Source organism: Nannospalax galili, unplaced genomic scaffold (genome assembly GCF_000622305.1).
Source record: "Nannospalax galili isolate Female #2095 unplaced genomic scaffold, S.galili_v1.0 scaffold293, whole genome shotgun sequence".
Taxonomy (NCBI): Eukaryota; Metazoa; Chordata; class Mammalia; order Rodentia; family Spalacidae; genus Nannospalax; species Nannospalax galili.
This window is the reverse complement of record NW_008337147.1, coordinates 1,291,397-1,318,608: the sequence shown is the minus strand read 5'-3', so window position 1 is coordinate 1,318,608 and position 27,212 is coordinate 1,291,397. Positions and strand designations below refer to the sequence as shown.

At 38.1% G+C, this 27,212-nt stretch overlaps 1 protein-coding gene across 1 annotated transcript in view; it reads left to right on the top strand.

The window, feature by feature from the left end:
* Nucleotides 1–11,821: 11,821 nt before the first annotated feature.
* The window catches only part of Gbe1 (1,4-alpha-glucan branching enzyme 1), a 300,252-nt gene continuing 284,861 nt past the window's right edge, over nt 11,822–27,212 (top strand). The window contains exon 1 of the mRNA XM_008832224.3: nt 11,822–12,164. Within this exon, the coding sequence (XP_008830446.1) occupies nt 12,022–12,164 (143 nt within the window). The 5' untranslated portion in view covers nt 11,822–12,021. The remainder of the gene's footprint in view (nt 12,165–27,212) is intronic.

Sequence of the window (27,212 nt, the reverse complement as noted above, 5' to 3'; positions counted from 1 at the left end):
GTTACACATCCACATTCACTATATTCCATTCACTATGGCCACAAGGAGGGAAATTTCAAAATGTTCACTGACAAATATATACAGAGAGAGAGAGAGAGAGAGAGAGAGAGAGAGAGAGAGAGAGAGAGAGAGAAACAAAACAGGAACATGCACTGTACAGAAGTTTTACGTAGGTTCAATTCTTACTGACTCTTAACAAAGTACATTACACTAGTACTCTCCAATTTTGTGTGTATTTTCCACAGAGTTCCTAAAGACCTTACAGGAATATAGCACACACTGGCTGAAACAGTGCCCAGAATGTAGGCAACACTGTGTGTTATCTGCTATTAGTCTGGGTAATAAGTGCAGTCTTTTCTCAAGATAACAGATACTGATAAGCTCAGTTATCCATTCATTCTTACATGATTTTGTGCCTAAAATATTTGCAAATTGTTCAGGAGCAATCTAGGAGTACTGAAAATTTCAGATAGAAAATAATCACTAGAGATAACATAAAGGCATAAGGAAGAGAGTAACTCAGTGAAATAAAAATTGCCATTTTGCTTGGGTAGGCTTTAGATTCGGGAAAATTGTTTCAGTTGTAAGTGAGACACCCTGCTGTTCAGAGGGTTTGTTCACCTTTAGGTCACTGGTTCTTGTTCAACTTATGACAAAAGTAATTGAAAATCATTGTCGTTTAAAAACTGTTCATACCAACTTATGAAAAAGTTGTTTGCCTCACTCTGGTATCCAGGTGGCAAAATTCACATTACAGTGAACAATCATACCATGGCATTTAAGTAGAGAGTTTAGAAAATGAACAGATCTCAAAACAGAAGTACTGGTCTCTTTCTTCAGGATTCTCTGAGAGGCTTGACAGGTGCTCCAGGAGAAGTGTATCAAGGCTATATTTGCTGAATTTAATAGATATAACAGGGATCAGTGTGGAGACTTGGTAACCAACATGTGCTAGGCATCATATCTACTTTACAATGGGATTCTGAATTACATGCACGTAAAAATTTAAAAATAGCTGTATGAAGTATGATTTACTCAAAATAAAATTCACCTGTCTTAACAACTAAATTCAATTTATACTGAAAATTTACAGAATTGTATACTCATTGCTTCACCTGGTTGTATGCTTTTTCATGGTAAATTTAAATCAATGTATATCCAATTAAATGCACTTCTTTATAAAATTGCCTCTGTGTGTGTGTGCGTGCGTGTGCATATGCGCGCATGTGTGTGTGTGTGTGTGTACATACAAGTGGGTGTCAATGTGTGCATATGTGGAGGCCAGAGAAAGGCCAACATTGCATTTCATTTTATTTTTTGAGACGGGATCTCACGGGACCTGTAGCTCACCAATGTCTAGAATGGTTGGACAGTGAGCCCCCTGCTCTCTCCACCTCCCAGAGATAGGACTACAGGTGTATGGTATACCTGCCTTTTTAGGTGAGTGCTGAGGACTCAAATGTATGTCCTTATGCCTGTGCAGCAGACACTTTACTCACTGAGCCATCTCCCTATCCCCAAATTCATTTAATTCTAAGAAGATAAGATTGATAGGGAAGAAAATAGGGGAGGAGGGAAGGAGAGAGGGAGACAACAGATTTTAATGTTTATCTATAAAATGTAACTTAACACAATTCTATATTATTCTTTCATTTGCTCGTTTCAACTTGCAAATTATTTAATACTTTGAATATTTTAATGGATCATATTAAAGATCTTTATACCATCATAAAACATTTGACATGTCATAAACATCATAGGTACTTCAACATTTAAATTTACATATTAAGCACTTAATATTTAATAAAATTGTCCATCTAGTTTCTTTGATGTGTATATACTTTATATCCAGAATCACTGTACAATTATAATAACACAAGGAAATTTGAATGTGTTTTATGGCTATATATTGAAAACGACATATTTCCCTTCAATGTTCATTGTCTGTTATTAACAAACAGCATCTGCTATGAGCCAGATATTATCCTAAGAACTTATTAAGTTATTAAATATTCTTGCATAAGGAACACATTTTGAAGAAATAAAGGCACCGGGAGGCAAAGCGATCTGCTTGTCAAGTTACAAAGAACTATTTCTTTAACCTATTCATCTCATTCTCCTGAAATCACTAACTGAATTCCTTGAGTAAGAATTTGTATGATATCCCCAGCACCAAAACTTTCTTAGTTCTACTGACCTTTTGTTCATTTACTCTGTGAATCTTAAATCGTGGCTTCACTTGAATATTTGTTCTTTTTTAAATATTTATTATTTTTATTTTATGTGTATGACTGTATTGCCTGCACATATTTGAGTGCACCCCTGTCATGCAATGCTGCAGAGATCAGAAGTGGGCTTCGGATTCCCCTGGAGCTGAAGTTAAGGATGGTTTGTGGTTGCCACGTGGGTTCTGGGAAGCAAACCTGAGTCCTCTGCAAGAGCAGTCAGTGCTCTTAACTGCTGAGCCATCTCTCCAGCCCCTGAATATTTATTCTTAACTCACAGAACTAGGTAATTCCATACAAAACTGGTGCCCAGGATACTTATTGTTATTTCAGGATTTTGACCCTGCTTCAGCTGTATCCCACTATGGTTCAGGTATGTTTTGTGTATTTTCCTTCCCTTATCCCACAATGGCTATGTAGAGCCATAGCCTCCATAGTCCATAGTGAATGTCAGTATCTTTGCAATGAAGACATAGTAATGTTATTGATGGATGGAGATTAGATTAATGAGCTGAGGGCATGGTTACTCACTTATACTGTGTGTGTGCATGTTCTTTTGTAGTAAAGGGTGCCTTCTATTGGTGGACACAATACAAAGGACTCAGAGCTTGAGAGGGAAGGTCCTTTGTCCAAAGCAAAAGGTTCTATTTTGTATAAGTGAATGCTCTCAGTTGTCTTTGGTGGTGGTGGTGGTGGTGGTGGTGGTAGTGTGTGTTTCCTAGCAGTTGGGATGCAGGAACAGAGACAGCAATGATCCCTGGTTGGGGGTTGGAGTTTTCGTCTTTGGGAGATCAGTAACTAACAGCACCCTGAACTTTCATGGGTAGTGGGATCCAGGAGGGAAACAAAGGAAGATGTAGCAATTATGTTGATTATACATTTATCTTATTCAAGCTTCTAAGATAGAATCAACATTTTATTCATATTTTGAACATAATTTACAAAGGAAAGAGCCCAACTTAAGCAGCAAATGACAACTATATTAAACTCACCATGGCATTTTATTTCTTTATGCAACTGGCATGTGATCTAGTTGTGGCCAAAGAGAGATAAGGAAAGTTTGATCAACAAGTGGAACATTTTTGTCTCTTGACGAAAGCATGTGAGATAAACACTGTTTTTTGTTTTCCTTTATATTTTGCCTTTTGATGAAGTGATGCTTTGAGCTTTGGCAGCTAGTTTAAGGCTGTGAAATATGAGTAAAAACCATGGAACTGATTTCTAAGTGACTTTGTTAAAGATAGCTGGGTTATTGCTCATTTTTTTTTCTTTCTTGGAATTTCTCCTTGTTTTTAAGACACCACTTTCTCCTTTATCCACCACCCCTTCTTCTTCAAAGCCACTTCTTTTTCATTTGTCTCCATGGAGTTTGTGATCAGCTTTTTTATTTTCCTGCTTTCCCTTTGGTGATTTTAAACTGTTGGAATATGTAATTTTAAGAACATATTTAATATTATTATACAATTTGAAATTTTGACATTTTCAAAAGTTTCATTGAGATGATATTCATTTATGAAACAATTCATCCATTAACTATGCAATTCAATAGTATTTGATACGCAGCACTGTGCAACCATGACTATAATCAATTTTAGAAAGTTTTTGTTATCCTAAGAAGAAATCTCATACCCATTAGCAGTCACTCTTTATTTTTACCCAATCCTAAGAAGCCAATACTCCACTTTGTGTCTCCATACATTTATATATTTTGGAGATTTCATACAAATGGGGTCCTATATTATGTGACTGCTTTCTTCAACTTGGCATAATATTTTCAAGGTTCATTTGTGTTGTAGTATGTATCAATAACCTTTTGATTCTATATCATAAATTATTGAAAAGCAAAATTGGAAAAATTGCTTTAACCAGGGATAAAACATAAAATATGTATTATAAAATGTATAACAGATTCTCTAAGTGGTATGAGAGTTGAGTATCAGAAAGCAGCAGCTTCTAAAAACTTATTGAGCAGAATCTAGTTTTCATTGTTAATTATTAACTAAACATGAATGGTTCTCTAATTGATATCTTGGTTCCTAAATGATCTATAAAACATCAAAAAGTACATTTCCAATTACACACCTTCAGGTGAATACTTAGGTGTTACCTTGAATCAAACATTTTTTTCTCCAAGGACCTTCTTCTATTCACTAAGGACAGTATTGAATCTGGCTCAAAGGTTCAGCCTTCTTTAGCTTTCTGTTCAGTTTCATATATATTTACATTACAAATCTTATTGCTAAGGTTTGAATATGAGGTTTTCCCAAGAAGGCTCATATATTGGAGACTTATCCTTGCTAGGGGAGCCAATTATTGAAAAGGGATTGCACTCTGAGTACTGTCTTTATCAATGGATTGATGGATTGATGGGTTCATAATTTGAGGGTTGGTGATGGGAGTGATGGAAACTTCTGGAGGTGAGATTTAGTTAGAAGGAGTAAATCACTAGGGGCATGCCTTTGGAGGGTCTCTGACTTCTTTTTCTCTCTCTCCATATTGGCTGCCATGTGATGAGGAGCCTGAACATGCCCCCATAGCTGCATCTACCTTACTTTATTTAGGCCCAAAGTAATGAATCCAGATAATTGTGAACTAAAATCGTAGAAACCAAAATAAATCCTTCCTCCTTTAAATTCTCTCAGGTATTTGTATCAGCAATGAAAACCCGACTAAGCAAACAGATTCAGTAAATCTAATTCTCAAATATTTCTTCTAGTATTTAGTACTATAATGAGTAGGATTGTCTCCCTATAATGCAGTCTTAATCCCCAACACCTCAGAATATGAAATTATCTGGAAACAGAGTCATTACATATATAATTATTTAAGATAAGATCACATTAAAAATAGGTTCAGACCCTAATTATGAAGGATCTTACAAGAACACTATTTTAAGGTAGGCATCACTATATAAAAAAAAAATACCCGAGATAATGTAATAAACAGAAAAGGTCTCTTTTTCTTTCGGCTGTGTCAAAAGTTTCAGTGTTTTAGCTGTTTTCCCCACTGCTTTTAAGTCTGTGGTGAGTCAGTAAAAAACAAAATGAAAAATAAAAACAAAACGCAAAAACCCCTACCATGTCTATGTAGGCCTGCTTCTTAACGTTTCATCACATTCCAACAGTGTCACAGTGCCGATCAAATCTTTAACATATGGACCTTTGGGGGGGTATTCAAAGTCAAGCTGTAATAAGTATCACATGAAAATATAGGGACCCAGGGAGAATGCCACATGAAAATGGAAATTGTGGTGTGGCTATTTACTCTGAATTTAAACATTTCCTCCTGGAGGGAGGAAGAATGCTTATAAAAGTCAAGAAACTTGGGGCTGGAGAGATGGCCCAGCAGTTAAGAGCAATGGCTGCTCTTGCAGAGGTCCCAGGTTTAATTTCCAGCACCCACAAGGTGGCTAACAACCATTCATAACTCCAGTTCCAGAGGATTTGACTCCCTCTTCTCACCTCTTGGGGCACTGCACAACCTGGGCGCACTTATGCACATGCAGGCAATAAAAATAATAAAAATAATAAATGAAATATATTTTTTAAAGTGAAGAAACTTACAAAACATATATGGTTTAGGAAGCTCATGAAATTTATCAGACGCAGGAGCCTCAGAAAGTTATACAGTTCAAAAGATCCTTTCCTAAATTATATAACCAATAAACAATAGCTGGAGAATTTTTAGTCTGTTCACATTACTCAAAGACAAATTTGGCAAGATTTGTGTCAAAGTGGATTTCTGGTGGTGGGTGGAGCTATTAACAGAAAGTCAAATGATGTGTTAGTGAGTTACTAGATGACTTTCAAGCTCAAAGAACAGTTCACAGAAGAAATCACTGATAAAACAGTATAGGCTGAAAAGAACACTCTAGTCCTAGACAATTATCCTCCCAGGATATGTTGCACATTTTTCCCTCCAAGACTGTATATGGGGAATGGAGACTTTCACATATACCATAGACTTTTTAGCAGTCAAGTGTGGCTGATGCAGGGATAAGGGCCATAGGCTGGTCCAGAGCCTGTCAGACCTCTGGTTTAAGCTACAGGTTCAGCAGATGAGATCATAGGCCTCATTCCCTTTTCCCCTCCAGTCAGGGCTACACAGTACAAGCTTGCCTTATTCAGCATGTTGGGGACAGAGAGGTGTACCTCAGCATCAAGAGAGTGACCCAGGATAAGGAAGCAGGCCAGTTCATGGAGAATACATGGAGATTGCAGAGCTAAATAAGGTAGTCACTTAGATATGTTGCTGCTGTACACAATATAGCTTTTTGCTGTTTTTGAGAATATCATACATGACTACTGTGTTTATATCATTTCCACTCTTCTCTCTACCCCTCCAACTCTTCCCATGTTCCCCTCCCCCAACTTTCTAACCCTTTTCTTTAATTCAAGACCTGCTTTATGATTTTATTAGTTGACGTGCCTATGTAGCTGGAGGACATGTCGTAAGGTTCCACCCTTATAACCTTTTGGAAGAAGGAATTGACACAAGTAATGGGATCTTTTAATGCTCTATTGGACTTTTCTAATGATCTATTTTAGTATCCTCTTAGTTGCTGAATCCCAAGACCAACTGGCAGTTGGCTGAAATGGATGACAGTGGAGCTTCAGAGATCTCCAACTTCTGTAAAAACTTCCATTATATAATGCTTATATTTGAGTGTCTTACAGTCTGGAAGGATAATAAAAACAGTTGAGAAGCTTGAATGAAGGCACTCTGTGTGGGTGGACAAGGGGACTTCCAGGTGCCATAAGGTTATTGAACAAAATCCCCATGCCACAGGTAGGCCACCTCCTGACACATTGTTGGCCAGGGAGATCCCTATGGACCTAGAAACCATAAGGGTCATTATTGCTGGTTGTATATCAGAGCTAGATGATAAGGTCTTATTGCTGAATGTAACACACTGTTTGGCTGCAGGATATAGGGAAATCAAGCAGACTAAGTTGGAAGCTCTCTCTCTAGTGCCGGAGGATACTGTGCAGGCTGTGGAAGAGCTGTCCTGCTCAATTTAGATCTTTTGTGCTACACTACCAACATGTCAAGCAAAGTGTGCCCACTGGTGCAATAAAGTTATGACAATTACTTTGAAACCAACTACTTTGTAGTTTAAGGTCTAGTAAATAGGGGAACTCATGTCTGGTACTATAAACTCTGGTAAAAGCCTATGGTTGGGAGGTTACAGGCTTTACTGGGGAAGCAACTTGTATTGATTTGTTTATATTATATATGCTTGTTAAATTGCCTCTAAACAGTCACGTCTATGCCCAAAGATTACTGCTATTGTCAGCCTTGATCATGGAGGGAAACTTCGTTTTTGCAGTGGGCAATGGTTATTGCACATATTCAAAACTGGATAAGCTGCTGCTACTAAGTGACTACTGCTGTGGCATAAGGGCCAAATTTTCAGCCATAAATGAACAAAATTAATCAGACCTCTAAATCAACCCCTCCCAAAGAACATCACAGGAGGCAGAAAGAATCCAAGATTCAGAGGAAGCGGTGGGGTGTTCTGTAACAATTTCCTCCAAATTCAAATATTCTCTCCTTGAGGAAGGTTTGTAAGTTGCAAACTCATGCCAAGCTCAGGAAGCTCATGAAATTTATAAGATTCATGAAATTAAGAAAGTGATGAAGTCAAGGTACTCTCCAAATTTATATATGCAATATACAATTACTGGAAAAGAGAAGACTTTGTGGAACTTCCTGAAAGTTAGGCAAGGAACTCTAGGGGTGCAACTTTTGGCTTATTAATGCTTCTCTAAATAACCCCTCACCTATGTTCTTATAATAACCAATAAACTCATTTGTTCATTAAGTTAGACTGGGATGAACTAATTTCTTTGGTCTCTTGTCAGTGCCCCATCTGAGGGAAACATAGTCTGTACACGTATCCCCAGAAAAACTCATGCAACAAAGGCAGAGGTTGGAATTACATCTGTATGCCATTATCAGAAGCTAGGAGGGAAGCATGGAATAGTTCTCCTTTGGAGTCCCAGAAGGAACTACACCTGTGCTGACACCCTAACTTTTGACCTTTTATTTCATTAAGGTTAGATGACAGATTTCTGTTGATCCACACCACCAAGTTTGTATTTCTCTACTGCTGTACCCCTGGGAAGCCAATACAAATTCTAAACTGCTTCCTAATAGCTTATTCATTGTACATCTCAGATTTTCATTTTATGATTTTCAATTGTAGTTCAATACATCATCTCTTATCTAGGTATAATCATTGTCTCCTAATGCTCTTTTCCTATTCTTCTGTTCCTCTAAACTATTTGCCACTATTTTGTAAGTGAAAATCAGATTCACAATTTTCTGTTCAAAACTTTCCAAGAAATTACAGGTTCTATATGCTCAAACATGTACCCAGCTCTAGCACCTCACTTCTTGATACTCTTTTCCTGCCTTAATTATACATTGTACACACTGATTTCCTTTCTCCCTCCATCCCTCCTTCTTTTTCTGACCAGACCAACTCAATTCCTTATTGCATAAACTCTTTGTCTGGGACAGTATTCCTCTATGGCTCCTTCTCATTGCATTTCAAGCTAAATGTCAGTACTGAATGGCCATCCTTGAGCACAAGAATTAAAATAGGTACAGCTGATCCTTATTAATTCTGTTGCATCATCTACATCAGAATGTGACCTTTACAACATGTGGGACTTACCATTTATCTCTAGTATGTGGGCAAGTGGCTGGCATAGGGAACTTCAAAGAATGTGTTTAATGATGTACAAGGTAGACTAGGTGCCTGTGCATGTCAAGCTTGTTTCAAAGATTAATAAAGAACATATGTTAAGTGTTGCCTATAAGAGAATGAGTGGGTATAAAAGATTAAACTATGGAGTCTGTTTAGAAAGAATCACAGGATTCTGAGATGAGCTAACACTTTTAATGAATCCTGAATGAAATCTGAGAAAGGAACCACTCATAAAGAAAGCAGAGGTGAGAACTCCCAAAAGACAAAGTAACAAGCAAATGATCTGCAGTCACAGAGTCCTGAGAGCTCCAGAAAAGTCAGTGTTACCACAGCACAAGGAAGCTGGAGAATAAGGGTAGTAGAGTCCAGATTGCACAAACACTTTCAAGGATGACAAGTTTATATTTCACTCTAAGTGAAATGACATGCCATTTAAGTTTCTAAATGACAGCATTTGACTTACAGTGTAGAGTTCAGCTATTCAAAATTATGTAAAATCTGCAGCATCAGCAGCATTTGAGATTAGTTTAAAATCTCTGTGAGTTCAAGGCCAGCCTGGTCTACATAGTGAGTTCCAGGACGGCTGGGGCTACAGAGAGACCCTGTCTCAAAAAGACCAAAAAAAAAAAAAAAATGAAACCGGGAACGTCAATCACCAATAAAAAATTGCCTTTTTACCAAAGACACCTAGCAAATTCATATGAAGTTCAAAGTTTGAGAAACAGTGATACAGGGAGTGCACTGTGGATGGGCAAGTGTAGATGACAGTAGCCTTTTAAAAGTTTCAAAGCCAGCCGGGCCTCCCTAGGGAGTTCCAGGCCAGCTGGGGCTACAGAGAGACCCTGTCTCAAAAAGACCAAAAAAAAAAAAAAAATGTAATCTGGAACGTCAATCACCAACTAAGAATGTGCATTTTGACCAAGACACCTAGCAAATTCATATGAAGTTCAAAGTTTGAGAAACAGTGATACAGGGAGTGCACTGTGGATGGGCAAGTGTAGATGACAGTAGCCTTTTAAAAAATTTATTTTTATTTTATGTGTATGCATATATTGCCTGCATGTCTTTAACTGCACCTGTTGTGTAATGCCCACAGAGGACAGAGAGGGTGGTGGAGCCACTGGAACTGGACTTAAGGACCATTGTTAGCTGTCATGTGGGTGCTGGGAATCTGCACCTGGGTCTTCTGCAAGAACAACCAGTGCTCTTGACAGCTAAGGCTGAGTCATCGCTCCAGCTCCTGCCTGTTTTTTGAAAATTTATTTTTATTTATGTGTATGAGTGTATCACTTATATGTAAATGTACCAATGTGTACAATGCCCACAGAGGTCAGAAGGGCATTGATTTCCCTTGAACTGGAGTCATGGATGATTGTTAGCCACCAAGTAGGTGCTGGGAACTGAAACCAGTTTCTCTGGGAGAGCACCCTTTGCTCTTAACCAATGAGCTAGCTTTCTGAGCAATTTCTCTAACCTGTTTAAAAGTTATGATAACTTACTTTAGGCTGGGTTTATTCACTGAGCCTCTAAAAAATCATTTTGGTATGGTGATGCATACCTTTACTTCCAGCATTCAGGAGGCAGAGGCAGGCAGATGTTTGTTAGATGGAGGTCACCTTGTCTACATAGTGAATTGAAGGACAGCTGTGGAGATAGGGAGAGCCTGTCTCAAGATGACCAAACAAATATCACAAAGCTTCTCTCCTCATTCTCTCCCCTCTTCCTACCTAATAAGTGATTTGCTTGATTTTACACAAACAGGCACATTAGTTGGTGTAGGTCTCTTAGTGATGTAAATGGAAAATTCAGTGTAAAGTGATGGTAGTTTGAGTTACTCAAAAAAAGGGGTGGGGGGCTTAAACATATAGATTTGTGTATCTATTGGGATCTTCCTTCTGGGTTTCAATGTTCTTAAAAAATGCGTTGAGTGTTTTGCCTCAAGGCATGTAGGTACACTGAGGCCAGCATGTGCTTCTTGAATTCTTCACTAAAACTCCTTTTGAATGTCTTAAAGTTTAAAGCTCGAGGATGAGCCCTCAAGCAATACTCTTCTTCCTCCACATATTCTAGGATTCTACGTTTTCAGGTTTCAACTAAGAAAGTGATTCACAAAGCTGTCCAGTTTTAAGAAAAAAAGCAGACTGCAACCTCCTGAGTTGCTGGGTCCATTTCTCCTGGTTCCCAGTTCTGCATTCTTTTTCTTTAAAATAAGTGTTTTCTATGTGTGGCACAGAGCTGGAAGTGTCCTTCTGGAGGACAGAGAACAACCTGCCAGAGTTGGTTTTCTCCTTTTACCACGTGGGTTCTGGGGATAGAACCCGCAGGTCATTTGCCTTGTTGGCAAGTGCCTTTACCAACTGTGCCATCATCTCCTTGGCTCCCAATTATGTACTCTTAAAAAATAATTACTCATCTGAAAGCTAGTTAATGGGAAGGAAAGGACAGAAGGAAGTGCCACTTGGGAGCTAGGTCAAAGGAAGAGAAGTTTCTTGCTTTATCACTGGCATCAGCAGAGTCAAATTCAATTTAATGATGTTCTCCAAGTCATGTCTCATCAATGGTGGTTTATTGGTTGAAAAGCTTGTGCAAACACAAAGGCCTTTCTTTCTTTGTCGACTGAATGGGGAATAGGAAAAGTCTTTGCTCCCGTTGTGGCGTCAGACATTCTCCTGGCAACTTTCAGCCTGGGTGATGACATTAAAACCCTCACCAGGTTAACTTTATCTACAGGTAAATGTTCTCCTCATACACTTCCTCTGTTTTAAAAACTGCACTAAGAAAAACCTCAGAAATGAAAGGACAGGGTAGCTCAGGAGTGAAGAGGAAGGCGTGAGCCAGTCGTGGGATCCGCCTTCTCACGGCAGGCCAGCAGAGACAGGGTTCCAGGTGGCTACCGCGTGAGTGGGCGGGAGCGGGCGGTGGCCTCCGCTGGGGACAAGCGTCCGGGCTTCACTCCGCCGGGGCCTCCGTGGCTATAAAGGGCAGGCAGGTTGCGGCTCGTCTGAGCTCGCCCGACTCCGCCCCAGGGGCTCGCGTTCCGCTCGACCCACTCGGGCCTCGGCTACTCAGGCTGCGGCGAAGATGGCGGCGCCGGGCGCTCCCGCGGGCGCTGAGAATGGCTCCGAGGCGCAGCTGGCGGCCGCCCTGGCTGACGTGCCCGAGCTGGCCCGACTCCTGGACACTGACCCGTACCTGAAGCCCTTTGCCCCGGACTTCCAGCGCAGGTACCGGGACCCCCTCCGCTCCCCTCAGCCCGCAGCCAGCCTCCCCCCCTCGCGAAGTTCTTTCCGCTCGCGCCCAGCCGTTTGCGCGTCCCTGGAGGGTGGAGCTCGGTGGGCGTGGCGCCGAGTTCACTCGGGGGCAGTTCGTGCCGTCCCGGAGGTTGCGTGTCCGCCCAGTAAACTTCCCTCCTCCCCTCCCCGCCCGCCAGGCCGCCATCCGGGACGTGCTGGCTTCAGCTGCGCTAGCTAGGTCTGTGACCGCAGACCAGCCTCGTGCTCTGGTCTTGTGAGTTAGTCGGACCTGACTCCTGGCGTGTGTGATTTAAGTTCACTTCGTAGCATTGCTCGTGAGTCCTTCAAGCAGACAGTGTTCCCTCGTGTTTGCTCCTGGTAGTGTTCCTCTCGCCTTGATCATCATGTTTCTCCCCCCTTAAAACAACCCTGATGATAGACGGATGTACAGCTACATTCCTGGAGTGACATTGTCTCTTGAGAAAGGGAGGAGGGTAAGGTTAACCATACTTGTAGAGCCCAATTCAAGATCCTTTACTTTGAGCTCTTCTCCCATCGTTCTTCCCTATATTCGTTCATCACAAATGAGAATTGAGTAATTATGATCGTCTCAGGCTTAGTTTTAAAATTAAAATAGCTATATACTAATTAGAGCAGTTGTGATCCCATTTCGAGTATTTGGTTGTAGCCACACTGATAAAGTCCTTGGTGAGTAAAACCCATTGAGATACAATCGTTTCTTTAAGCAGCATTACAACAAAATGAAACTACCTTAGCAACAGGATGCGCATAAACAATTTTAAAATAGAAAACATTTTGCTAGTTAGTGATTAACCAAAATGGGCCGATTAGAGTTTGAAAACTCCCCAATTAGTGTTGCCATGATTAAGCGTAGTTACTCCAGTAAGCCTCTAGTAAGAAACCCTTACTGTAGGACCTTGTAAGGGGATACAAGTTATAAACAGCGCATTCCGGAGTTTATATATCCTAATGAATGAGTCCTCAAAGTAGCAAGGCTGAACTGTTACTCACTTAAAGCAGGTGATTATGCCCTTGTATTAACCACTTGGGGAGGAATCTGGTGAAACTCAATTCAGAATGCCCAAATGTGTGCTCTTCAAAAGAGCACATCGTCTTCAAAAGTGAAAGTCTGGATTTAATTTCGAAGTAATAAAAAATTTTAGAGGAAGGTGATTAAAGGTGATGACCAGCCTTCTTCCATATGCTTATAACAATGATTTTACTTGTATGCTTTATAAAATGAAATGTAAGGGAGAGTTGTGGAAATATTTTGTGTGTCCTGTTCCACTTTTAAATGGTCACAAGCAGATAAATGTTGTTTGTTCACTTGTTCACTGCCTTTTATTTTCATGGTCCCTACTTTCAACTCGGTTGGGATTAAAACAATTATAGTCATCTTTCATGGTTTGTCAAAACTAATGAGGGGAACAAAAGCCAGAATAAAGAAGTGGGGGAATCCAGTGTTGACGGTGAAAAGTCTGGCCTGGTAGGTCCTTATGTGCTTTTCTGTGACCTGGATTCTACTTCTGGTCTTGGTTCTGGGTAATTGCCATTTTCCAGCACACATGTTCCATTTAGGCATGTCGAATAGTAATTTGGCATCTGGCAGTGGTGACTTTTATTGTTAACTACTGAATAATAAAAACTTCTTCCTTCATAGTCTGGTCCCAGATTACTGATTGCTATGGTTTGAAATGTTTCATTTGTGAAATTCAGGTGCTACCAATGTGTTAATTGAAGAATTGGGGCCTTTAAAGTTTGATTAGGCCACAAGGGCTCCTCACTTACAAATGGATTAAGGTCTTTATATCCACAGACAGCTCTCAGCCTTAGGCAAAGAAGTGTCTTTTGACAGTAGGCAAAGATCTAATCAAAGACTCAGAACCCATCCAAGTCTGAGAAAAAGAAACTGCTGAAGGTTCAGCACTAAGTGGGGCATCTATATTATCAGATTGATGCAAATTCTAATCAGCAAAGAGATCACACACTAATTTATTTGATTTTTCTTTATGATGCAAAGTTACTCATTAATTCTTTAATCAACCCATCAGAGTGATGCACTCTGAGGCTCAGGAGGCCCAGGAAACATCACAAAAGAGAGAGGTGGTGGGATCGTGAGAGCCAGAGGATAGGAAGACAGACTATAAATGCTATCTCAGGATGACTTGGCCCTGGCAATCCTGAGCACACAGCAGCTGAGACCACATGGACAGGACAGGCAGACACTCACAAAAGTAAGAGGGGGTAGTTTGGAAGAAGAAGGGGGCAAGAAAGCTAACAGGAAAGGGAGGAGGATAAAAAAAGGTAATGGAGAAGGAATATGATAACATTACATTGTGTATAAGAAGAAACCATCAAAATTTGGAAAACCCAAAAAACAAAAAAAACAAACCTAACAACAACAAAAGGTTTGGTACAGTTTTAGGCCCTTTTGCCCATCTGCCATGTGTGTAAAGACATGCATATCTACTCTGGTGAATGCAGCAACAAGTTGCCATCTTGGAAGCAGAGAAGAGCCCACACCAGACAACCTAACCTACTGGGATCTTGCTCTTGGATTTGTCAATCTCCAGAACTATAAGGAAATAATTTTCCCTTTTTGCGAATTACCCCATTTCATGTATTTTGTGGAAAGCATAACAATAGACTAAGATTTTCTGTATTTTGTGTCTGTTTAGCAACACTTTTGTTCAGTATGTCCTTGGCCTAACACAACCAGTCAACCATTTAGGTGCAAAGTATGCTTACTAAACAATGAAGAAAATTTGAGGTGTATAATTAAAAATATGTAAGAATAGTGACGGGGTGACATCTTTTCATTGATGGACGGTCTTTCCCAATCAATATTTCTTTTGAAATTCTGTTTTGTGTGTTCTTTTTGCCAACTCTGAGAGTTTGGAATTAAGTGTAGAGGATAGTGAGTTACTTTGCATAATAAAAAAAATTTAAGTACATTGGTGTTTGATCACCTCCATGCTGTCTCATCGATGGCTTCCTAAGATGGCATTTTCCATTCAGTGCTGCTTTTTTATTTTTCTTTATTCTCTTTTAAACCTGTTGCTTTTACTCCAGTTAGTTTTCTCCATAGTTATTCAGAGCATTTGATTGCGGCATGTTGCATGGCCTTGTGAGTTGGCCAAAGGGTTCTCCTCACAGTAGTCATTCAGCCATCTAGGATTATGAAGCATTCTATTTTGAAACCTCCTCCACAATAATAATGTCATGTAACAGAGAAAATGAAACTGTGACTTTCCTTTGGTCTTTGCCTATCAGTGAGCCCTTTCTGTTGACCTGCTGATGAGAGCAAGTCAACTTAACTATGTGCTTGAAACAGAGAACTGACATTTGTGAACACTGCTCAGAAAAATACAACCTCTCTATCACTAGTTGGTATCCTTTGTTTAAAGTTTATACAGTAATGCCATGTATAGCCCTTTTTCTTTCTTTCTTAAATGCTGCTTAATTTCTGATTATAGATTGTTTCCTTAGACATTCATGTTTTCCATGTAGGTCTCATCTCTTGAGGCTGCTCAAATCTGTCTTCATCCCTGCTATTTCCAACATAATTCTAATGGTCTTCATTTCAATGTCCTATATGTGCAAAAGTGATCATCTTCAAATCCTAATGTGCAGATTTTCATTTCAAACCTGTTTGTCCCTTCACACCCTATCTCAGCTATTTCAGTCTCAGTTGTATTGTCTTCAATTACCAACTGCTCAGTCTTTAAACTTAGTGTGTGTATGAATATGTGCCATTTACCCTTTTTTTTTTTTTGAGTCAAGGTCTCTGACTAGGTTGGAACTCACCAAGTAGGTTGGCCAGTGAGTCCCAGCCAGGATAACAAGTGTGTGCCACAATATATGGCTTTTTCCCCAGGGGTTCTGGGGACTGAGCTCAGATACTCTTGCTTCCAAGGCAGTCACTTTACCCACTGAGCCATCTCCCAGTCCTGACCTGTTCTTAACTACTTTACCCTTAGTCTGGGCATTTGTGTCTTCTGACTCTTTGAAGTATGAACCACTTTGCATGACTACTGTTATCTGATTTCAAGTTGCTAGCATAACTAGCCTGATCTATGAGAACAAGCTCAAAGCATTTTCACCCACTTTATTTATTCAACTCTTCTTCATTTACAATAGAATGAACTTTGAACAAGGCGAATGATTATGATACTATTCTGCTCACTCCATTTCAACAATTCCTCATTTCTGTTAAGGTATATAACCTACAAGAGTCTTCAGTATCTGGACCCTGTTGATCTTTCCAGTCTAATCTTTGAGTATATCTCATATCCCTCCCCCTCCCATACAACCCCCTTAGTTTGTGCTATCTAACTAGAGGGACACTGAAGACATTCTATGAGGTATACTTAATTACTCCTAAAATTAATCTGAAACATATCATTTTCTACTTGTATTGCTTTAACCTTGAATATTGAATATTTTCTTTTTTTTATTATCTGTATGTACTGAAGAAGTTGGGATGTGAATTTAGAAAAAAAACCAGTGATTAAGAGGCATCAAGAACAGAGAAATTTCCTGTTCTTTATTGTGACTGTTTTAGCTTAGTAGGAGTGACTTAGTAAACTTTTTCTTATATTTGCTTTTCTTAAAAAAAATAGTAACGTATCATATGTGATGAATATTTAAGGGTAGAATCTTGAAGGTATGCTAACATACCATCCTTTAATGGATAATATGTATTTTGGTCTAATCCCAGGTCTGGCTGTGCTTTTGTGTATACTATGATTTCTGCTTCATGCATTTTTTTTTTTTTGGATTCTATTGATGACAATATTCTATATAAACTTTAGGACACAGCTTAGAGATATGCTATTTCCTTCCCTGACTTCTCCCCATATGTAAGCTTAGAGATATGCTATTTCCTTCCCTGACTTCTCCCCATATGTAAAGTTTATAATGGAGAGTGGCTTTCTGAGCCCACTTAGTTAGAAATAATAGTGAGTTTCAATATCAGTATCCAGTTCCATTTGGAAAGTATTTGGACTTGATGTGTCAGCAGTCATATCAACAATTGATTTTCATAGTGTTAAAAGCTTTAAATGTGGCTGAGTGCTACACTTTTTTTTCTCAGCAACTCGCCAAATTTTGAGCTTTGAAAGAAGTCACATGGCAGTGAGTTTAGAAGGCAGAGAAGATTAGAAATGTACCTGACCTGCTCTTCTGTACTGGTAGATGCATTTGCTCTTGGCAACAGAGATCTGTTCTAATTCTAGAGTCACTCCTGGATTCTTAACAGCCATGTTCAAGAGTCTCTGACCTCTTCTCATTTTCAAAGTGCCTTGAAATAACTTGATAGACCATTTTGACTTAGTTTAGGCCCTGGGACCAGGTGTACCACCTCTGGAGAAATGCCTCTTTACACGTAACTTCTTAGACAATTCCTTTCAGCTCTCAGTCCACTGGGCCCTAGGTCACCATGACATGTTAACACAGTAGCTGTGAAATGTGCTATAGTTTTAGAGTGATGTGTGTACCATGCTGCTGTTACTTGAAAGCACACATTAAACTTTGATTATATACTTACAGACATTAACGGAAGCCAAAAGTATGTACTTCTGAGAGACTTGCTGCTACCAGGTACCTTTCATTCTATAGTCAGCATGTATGTGTGTGTGTGTGTGTGAGTGTGTGTGTGTGTGTGTGTGTATTATATATATATGTATAATAAAATTATTCTTTTATTGTTGTGAACTCTGCTCATCAGTGTTCACCAATATTTTGAATCCAGGTTTCTTTTAATAGGTGAAATCCTATTTAGTTTTGTGTTTTGGGCAATAGGAACTGATACCTTGATAAAAGGTAGACATCAGACATACTTATAAAACAACTTACAGTATTTTACAATTTCATAGCATGTTAAATGTTAATTGTTTAGTTATGGTGACTGATTTGTAAAACTTGACTGATTTTTGATATCAAAGTGTTCCAAATGATTTAGACTCTAAACCTAGGTTCATTACATGTTAAATATAAAAATATCATGGAGTGGTTGTATTACAAAGAATGAAAGTAATTCAAGACTTGAATCTTAGCTACATTATAGCTTCACGATAGATTTGAGTCCCAAGAGAAGATTGGAGAACTTGTATGAATGTCAGTTTCTTACTCAGTGGAAGAAATATAGAACCTATTTTTCAGTGTCTCCTGACGACTTGGAATATCTACAGAGATGCTCAGTATACACTATTTGATGATATTAGGTAATGTTCCAGCTTAAATATTTACTAGAATTTTATTTTCATTTGATTTTATTGTTGTTAGGTTCTTTAGTGTTACATTATGCAATCAAACCATGACCCTAAATCCCCCACAACTCTTTGTTTTCCTGATTAAATATATTGTTCTTACTTTAGGGAGTTCCTTTTCTTGTACAAGTGATTTGTGAATGAGGTGAGGCAGGTGATAATTTTAATCATAATCTAATAGAGAAGGAAAAGAACATGTTTAAACTTTGATCCTTAATTTGGAGTGGAGATGGTAAGGTAATTGCCAGTTTACTGTGAGCTGAAGGCAAGATGAGTCTTGGGACACAAGGAGCACAAAGCTTCTTTTATTGAGAGGTAAATGCTAGCCTGCAGAAATTCAAACTCACTATTCTCTTGATCTCCCTTTCTGTCTCTTCTCTTCTTTCATCTGACTGGTAAGTGTTCATATTCTTGGACATCAAACAGCTGCAGGGATTTTCTTCCTCCTGAACTCTGGATGGTGAAAAGAATGATCATACTGAGTTTACTAATAGCCAGAATAACTTTGAAAATATAACTAATATGGAAGAAGAAAAAAAATGATACTTAAAAGTTTGAAAGTAAAAGTGTAACCTGAACATGTGATAGCCATGGTATGTTAGTAAGAAAAAAAAATAAAATTTTGTGGTCCTTCCTTTTTTCTCTGTTTTGATATTGGATGATATCAGGAAGTTTGATTTTTATAAGTTATATAAAACAAATGAATGAAAGATGCACATGTATATTTGTATAACCATTGAACAGTCAGTTATAATGAGGCAAAAGCTCCAGGAAGATACTCTAGTTCTCTAAAGTATGATAATCAAAATCATCTAAATCTACTTTTCGCATAACTATACTTAGGGATTTTCAAATACTCATAAATTAACTATTTGTTTTACCAATGGTGCATATTACCGAATATCATCTAATTCACTCTTAAAAATTTTTATTTTTGGCTATGCGTGGTGGCACACGCCTTTAATCCCAGCACTCGGGAGTCAGAGGCAGGCGGATCTCTGTAGACCAAGGCCAGCCTGGTCTACATAGTGAGTTCCAGGACAGCTTGGGTTACAGGGAGACCCTGTCTCAAAAAGACCAAAAAAAATTTTTATTTTATTTTTAAAAAGTATTATCTGGGTCTGGAGAGATGGCTCAGCAGTTAAGAGCACTGACTACTCTTGCAGAGGACCTGGGTTCGATTCCCAGCACCCACATGGCAGCTATGAACTGTCCTTAACTCCAGTTCAGGGGAATCCAAAACTCTCTTCTTACCTCTGTGGCATTGCACATCACAGGTGCACTCACATACATGCAGGGAATGCACTCATGCACACACACACACACACACATTTATATTTATTTATTCATTGATGATTGATTGATTGATTGATTCATTTATTATCTTTTGGTGCTGGAGAGATGGCTCAGTGGTTAAGAGCACTGACTGCTTTTGTTGAAGCCCTCTTCTGACCCCCATGGCATTTCATGACATAGGTGCACTCACATACATACAGGCAATACACTCGTACATGTAAAATAAAAATAATAAATAAAAAATATTTTTAAGTATTTAAAATATTAAAAAAATATATGTTATCTTTATTTTACATGTACGAGTGTATTGCCTGCATGTACAAGAGTGCACCCATGTTATGCAATGCCCATGAAGGCCAGAAGGCCAGAAGAGGGTGTCTGATCCCCTGGAACTGGAGTTACAGATGGGTATTAGCCACCATGTGGGTGCTGGGAATTAAACCCAGGTCATCTGCAAGAGCAGCCAGTGCTCTTAAACCGTTAAGCCATATCTCCAGCCCCCTAATTCATTTTCAATTTCATTAATAAGCTCCTGTATTTAGGAGTGACTAGCTACATGGTGCAGTCATATACTCTTAAAAAAACATGTCAAATGCTATATATTTAGTTCCACTTAACAGAAAATTCAACAAGCTATGGGTTATAGAAGCACATGTTTGTGTCACCACTTAAAAGTAAGTTAAAAGTGAACTGTTTGAGTTTCAGCCTACATGAGTCTACATCTTTCACTCTTTAGCATTTGATTTCCATTTCTATCCTTAGAAGGTTAATGGACAAATGCACAACCATGGTTCTGGTAGGATCACACACATGTAAACTTACTATCATGTTTATTTAGCCAACCATAGGTTAGCTATCTTTACGTTCCATCTTGTTTTTTTGTGAGTATAAATTACTAATCAAGTGTCCTATGGTCATCCTTACCTGAAACTGAGCCAGACCTATCAGGGCTTTCAGTTCCACACTCATCCTGAGAAAAAGCTCTTTTTCTAATTCACACCACTTTCCAGAGCTCTTCACTGACTCTAAAGAGACTACAGCATGTGAAAGCAGAAGTGCACCAGCAAGACCATGTTACAGTCCCTAATCATATCCATGTACAGTCCTTTTGAGCAGCATCCAGACTTTCCCACTCTTGAGACAAGTGTGCAGTCATATACTTCAATAATACTAAACTGTAAGTCATCACTGTATGAGATCTGATATCTATTCTTCTAGGATATTTCCTTGGGGAGACATAGAGACTTTTGACTGCTGGTCTCAAATGTGTTGAATTCATCATTTTACTTGCTTGGACAACGTCTTGGGGTCCTTCCCTGTCTTTAATTCCATAGATAGTTTACTCTTCAAAAATATGAAAACATGCGGGGCTGGAGAGATGGCTCAGCTGTTAAGAGGGCTGACTGCTCTTGCAGAGGACCCAAGTTCGATTCCCAGTACCCACATGATGGCTATGACCCGTCCTTAACTCCAGTTCCAGGGGAATCTGAAGCCCTCTTCTGACCTCCATGGCATTGCATGACATGGGTGCACTCACATACATGCAGGCAATATACTCATACACATAAAATAAAAATAATAAAGAAAAAAGAAAATAAAAAATATGAAAACATGTAAAAATCAGTTTGCTGGTGTTATCTTGGACTCATGGAAAGGTATCAGCTTATCTTCAGGTTATTTGGAGAACAGAATATGTGTGAAAGAAAAAGAATAGAATAAAGATATCAGTTAATTTATACCCAGCCTTTTTATTGTTTGTGCATGTGACGTGCACATGTGTGCCTGCACGTTCATTGTGTCTGCATGTTCATGTGGGTACATGTGGGTGTGGGTGTGCGGCAGTGTGCACTTAGAGGTTAGAGGACAACCTTGGTTGTCAGTCCTCCTCTTCCACCTTGTTTTTGAATCAAGTCACTTTTTTGTTTGCTACTAGCTGGCCTATAGACTCCTGGGGATTCTCTGTGTCCCCACCTTCCATCTCTCTATAGGAGCACTGAGATCATAGGCTCCTATGTTACTGTGCCTGGTCTTTATATGGATTCTGGGGATTTGGAATCAGGTTCTCATGCTTGTATGGCAAGCATTTTAGCTACTGTTATCTCCTCAGCCCCTATGATCAATCTTTTAAGACATACATTGCTTTGTTATCTAACTACACACAACCTTATGAGACTTCACCACTCTATCTTTCTGTGCTGCCCTTTTCTAGAGCCTGTAATATATAATTAGAGCCATCACTTGCCAGAATATACTTTTCAGATAGATAGGGGCTTATCATCATAGACAAGTCTAGTGAGTTTTCTTTGATGGGAGACTAAAAGACTTTGAGGAGGGATATGATTCTATTTTGGTGTCAATATAGAAGATTAATGATTTGTCTTGAGTCATATTAGCATTTTCTTCCTAAGAGATATGGGTCTATTTTCCATTATCGTTCTATATTAATAGAGACTTGAGCAAATATTATTTGCACTACTATTGCTTTTAATTAATTAGTTTTGGAGAACTTCTCTTGGATGGACTAGTTATTCTAGGATTCTCAAGTTTCACGAATAAGTTAATGATTGTTATTTTTGTGTTCCCCCATCATGCTCTTAACTTTTTACGTTAACAACAAACAAATAAAGCAAAAAGCTTTTTAAACTCTGACACTTCTGCTTGCATGTTCCTTTGAATTTAGTTTAGTCCGGAGACCCTTCAGTCCTCTTGACTAGTACACTGGGTAGTAGTGTTTTTGGTATTTAAGCTGTGTTCCTTGCTAGAAGAGCATCAATGGGAGGTCTCTTTTTGGTTAGGTTTCTCAGTGTGACTTTCACTAAAAGCTTTCTACTATCCATGCAGTATTAAACAAAAGTCAACTCACAAATACAACATATAAGCAGAAACATGTGAGTAGAAATAAAAATGATATCAAAGCTGAGTATTGACTGTAGCAGATTGAATGTACCTTTAACCTCACAGGACATTTAAAGATTGTTGAGAATATTTCAAATTGTATTAAAAAATTAAATTTGAAATTTGAATTAAAAAATTCATTTCAAAGCAATTAAAGATTCACAGGAAATTTTGGAAAGAGTACAGAGCAGTTTCCTATACACTTTACCAGGCTTGCCCTTATGATAAGATGTTGTATAACTGTAGTGTGGTATCTTATCCAGGAAATTGTCATTGTTACAATCTGCAGACTTTATTCACATTTCTTCAGTTTTTACAAATGATTATTTTTGTGGGTGCCTATACTTCATGTGCTTTTTTTTCTGATGTATATATTATCACCACAATTAAGATACAGAAGGAACTGTTTTGATACCACAGAGAAATCCCTCATGCATAAAATTCACATTACTACTGTCCCAGCATTCCTAATTTTGACCATTACAGACCTAGTTTCTATCTCTATTATTTTTTCATCTTGACAATACTATATAAGTTCATCATCAGTAATCTTTGGAGATGGACTTCTTTTCTCAGCACATCACTGTTGTGATCTATCCTAACTGCACATAACAATAGCTTGTTCCTTTTTGTCACCAAGTAGTATTTCATTATGTTGGTGTATGTCATCCATTCCATTTGTTTTTCCAGTCACTTGTTGAAGGGCATTTGGATTATTTCCAATTTTTGACTACTATAAATATTTCAGTAAAGTTATGTGAATATTCATGTACAGATTTTTTTTATTTGTCTGGAATAAATGACCATGAATATAATGGCTAGGTATGGTAAATGAGTGTTTAGTATTTTAAGAAGTTCTCAACCCATTTTCCACACTTTCTATCTTTCTCTATCTTACCATCAATGTATGAAGAACTTAGTTTTATCCCCACCCTTGCCAGAATTGTCACTGTTTTTTATTAGTCTAATATTTGTGTAGGGATATGTCATTGTGGTTTTAATTTGCATTTTTCTCGTAGCTCATGAAGACTGTTGTTTCATTTGTGTTGTTTGCTCTCTTTGTGCCTTATTTATTGAAATATCTGTTCATTTACTGAGTTTTAAACTAGATTAATTTCTCTTCCTTTAAAAAAAATCTTTAAAATTGAGGGTTCTTTATATACACTACATGTTAAGTCCTTTATCATATACAAGGGCTACAAACATTCCCTCCTATCCTGTCAGTTGTGGTTTTGTCTTCAAACATGGTCTTTCACAAAGCAAACCTTTTTCTTTTTTAAATTTATTTTTTGTTTTTACTGAATTTTTGTGTATTTCCATACAGAATAACTCAAACAATCTCAATCATCTTTATACCCCTGTCCTCACTGGCACCCTCCCATAGCCCTCCCACTAGAACCCATATACTCTGTCATCTGTGTTAAGGCCACTGTTTCAAGCCAGTGTCCCCAGAAGTTACTCAGTGCAAGTCCATCTGTTGGGACATAGTCAGCCAATCTAGAGTCCCTTGTTTTAGGAAGATCAGTTCTTTCTCACGTAGCAGTAATCATTTGCCAATATTTCTTCAGCTTAAGATTGGGGTATGCATAGAACAGGGGTAAAGAAGAGGATGCCAATGAATCTCTCAATTGTCATTAATGAAGCTGCCTCTGCAACAAAGGGCCAGGAAAACAAAAGGTCACAAATGGCCAAAACATAGAGATTAAGAGTCTGAAGAATGCTGGTCTTTGGACAGGACTCCTATATTAAACTTCACCCCCCCCCAAGGCTCAGGAACCATTGCAGAAGAGGAGGTGGAAAGATTATAAGAGCCAGGGAGGAGGTGCATGGCCAGATGGAAACAGTCCTAAAAGCTCCTGGGAACCTGCTCATATGATTCTATGGCAATGGTGTAAGCATACATAAGTCCTCAGGCAGACAAAAACCCAGCATAGAACTGGGGAATGAAAAGCAGACCTTTTTCACTTTGAAATAAAATTAGTCAAGCTCTTTCTTTTCTGGAATATACATTTTTCTTGAGTCATGTGTAATAGCATCTTTCTCGCTCTAAAAACCTGAAGTTTTTCTATTTTTTTATGAAGGTGCTATTGTTTTACATAGCACATTGAAATTTGTATTCGAGTTAATTTTTGTATAAAATATGAGGCTTCAGCCAAGGTTATTTGATTGTCTGTGAGTGTCAGTCATTTTTAAGATTATAAACTGAACAGACTCAGAGGCTGGAGAGATGGCTCAACAGTTAAGAGCACTGTATATTCTTGCAGAAGACCCGGGTTTGAATCCTAGTGCCTACATGCCAGCTAACAACTGTACATAACTCTATTTCCAGAGGAGTTGACACCTCCTTCTGACCTCAGTGGACATTGCACGACACTCATACACATAAAATAAAATTAGTAAATGAAATATTAAGAAAAAACCTGACAAACGTGTGGGGAAGATAGTTGGCTAAAAATATAGTACTGGTTTTCAGTCAACTGTCACTACAGCATGTAAGCAATTCTAATTGTTACGCACACACACACACACACACACACACACACAATGAATATTGCAGATTCAGAGCATGGAAATGAAATAATTTATCTTCTTTCTCATTTATAAGATCTTTTCAATTTTTGGTTGTTATCATAGGCAGCCAAAAACTGTAGGATGCAGGGGAAATTTGAAGAAATGGATAATAATATAATCTCAGGCACTTTGCATTGTGGGTTTTTTCACATTTAAAATTTTCACTTCAGAACATTGTCTTATATTCCAGTTGTTAGTATGAATTTGTACAGACGTCAACTTATAATTTTAATATGATTAAAAATGCAGACTTTCATGTGATATTCTTAGAATGGTGTCATTTGACACTGTTACAAAGTCTTTGTTTCTGTAGTATAGGAAATATTTTTTAAAATAAGGTTTCAGTTCATTCTTTCACTTGTAATAACAAGTAAATGCTCTAAAACCATGTCTAATGCTTATAATTGTAGGAATGAATTTGTCAAATCTTAGCTAAAGTAATAGTAGTTCTTTCCAGAATTAACTTCTTTTTATGTAACTGAAATTAGCCTTTGGTTTATTTCAGTCTTAATATTTACTTTGATGTTTATCAGGGCTAATTGTGCTATAAATACTGCTAGAAATTAGAGCATGTCAATTTCCAAAGAAATTGGTTAGATGTTGAAATCTGACAATTATTACTTCATTTATGTGACAAAAGTTGGAAAATGTATGAATAAAATAGGTTAAAAACGTGCATTTTATATAGTTTTTTTTTTTATTTTTAGGATTTCCACAATTCTGACTCACTGTAATGGAAGTAAATAATCTACATCTATAAATGTAATTATCCAAATCACTGGATTGTTTTGAAGGCCATAATGGTTTTTCCAATGCTTATTGAAGTATAAAGATTTTTATTGTTGGCATTGCTTCTTACCTTTGCACTATGAATTTCATGACTGCAGCTGGATTTTTCCTGTAAAATATGGACAGAGAAAGTTCTAAAAGATAAGTTGTGTTGCAAGCTATGCATATGCATCAGAGTTGTAGTCTGCATTAATTTGAGAAACCCATTTTAAACACCCTCTCTGTCACAGGAATTTTCCAAATAACATAACAAATATAAGTAAAATAGATTTCCTGCCAGTCAGGAGCTCAGACAGACAAGAAAGCGTAGGTACAGTCCATAAAGTCAGTGTGTACTGACAAAAGCATAGCAGACCTGTTAGGAAGGGGCAAGGCACCACTAATGTTATTCTACATGCCTAGCAGTATCTTTCTATCAAAGGAGGAAAGAATCTGTAAGAGTGTTGACAGTTGTATGAGACTGCTTCAGAAAAAAGTCAAAGAAGAACTAGCTAAGACATTAATCTTTATTAAAATAATTAGTGACTGAATCATGTGACCTTACACATAGATTTTTGTTACTTAATGTGAAAGCTTCCTTGCAAAAATGGTTCAGTTACAACATGTGCTTGTGTAAGAACTGCCACATTGTGTATGCACTGGAGCTTACACAATGCATTATAAAATGCATTGTAAATTATATCTGATGACAATCCATCCTGCTTCTTTATAAAAGACAAGCACATTTTGGAAGTCAAAGTGGACTATTTTTAGAGGCAGTGAGCAATTCCTAAGTAAGCTAAGGGGTTCCATTCCTCAGTGAGTCAGTGGGATAATAAGATGAGTGTCACTTGGCTAGGAGGACTCCAGGAATGGAAATGAATATCCAGTGTCTTCTCCTGATCCTAACCTTAAGTGACTTGCCTAGATCAGCACTGTGTAGTGGAAATATAGCATGAACCATATACATGATTGAGAATTAGTAGCCACATCAATAGATGAAAAATAGATGAAACTATTTCAAATATATCTTATTTAATCCACTGAATTCAAAATATCACTCCACCATATCCTTAAAATTTTCCTGATCATACATTTTAAAATGAAACCTTTGAAATCTGATGTTTGTTTTACACTTGAAGCACATTTGTGTCTAGCCTGATTTCAAGGACTCAATAATAGTATCTGACTAGTGGCTAATATATTCCATAGGGAAAAT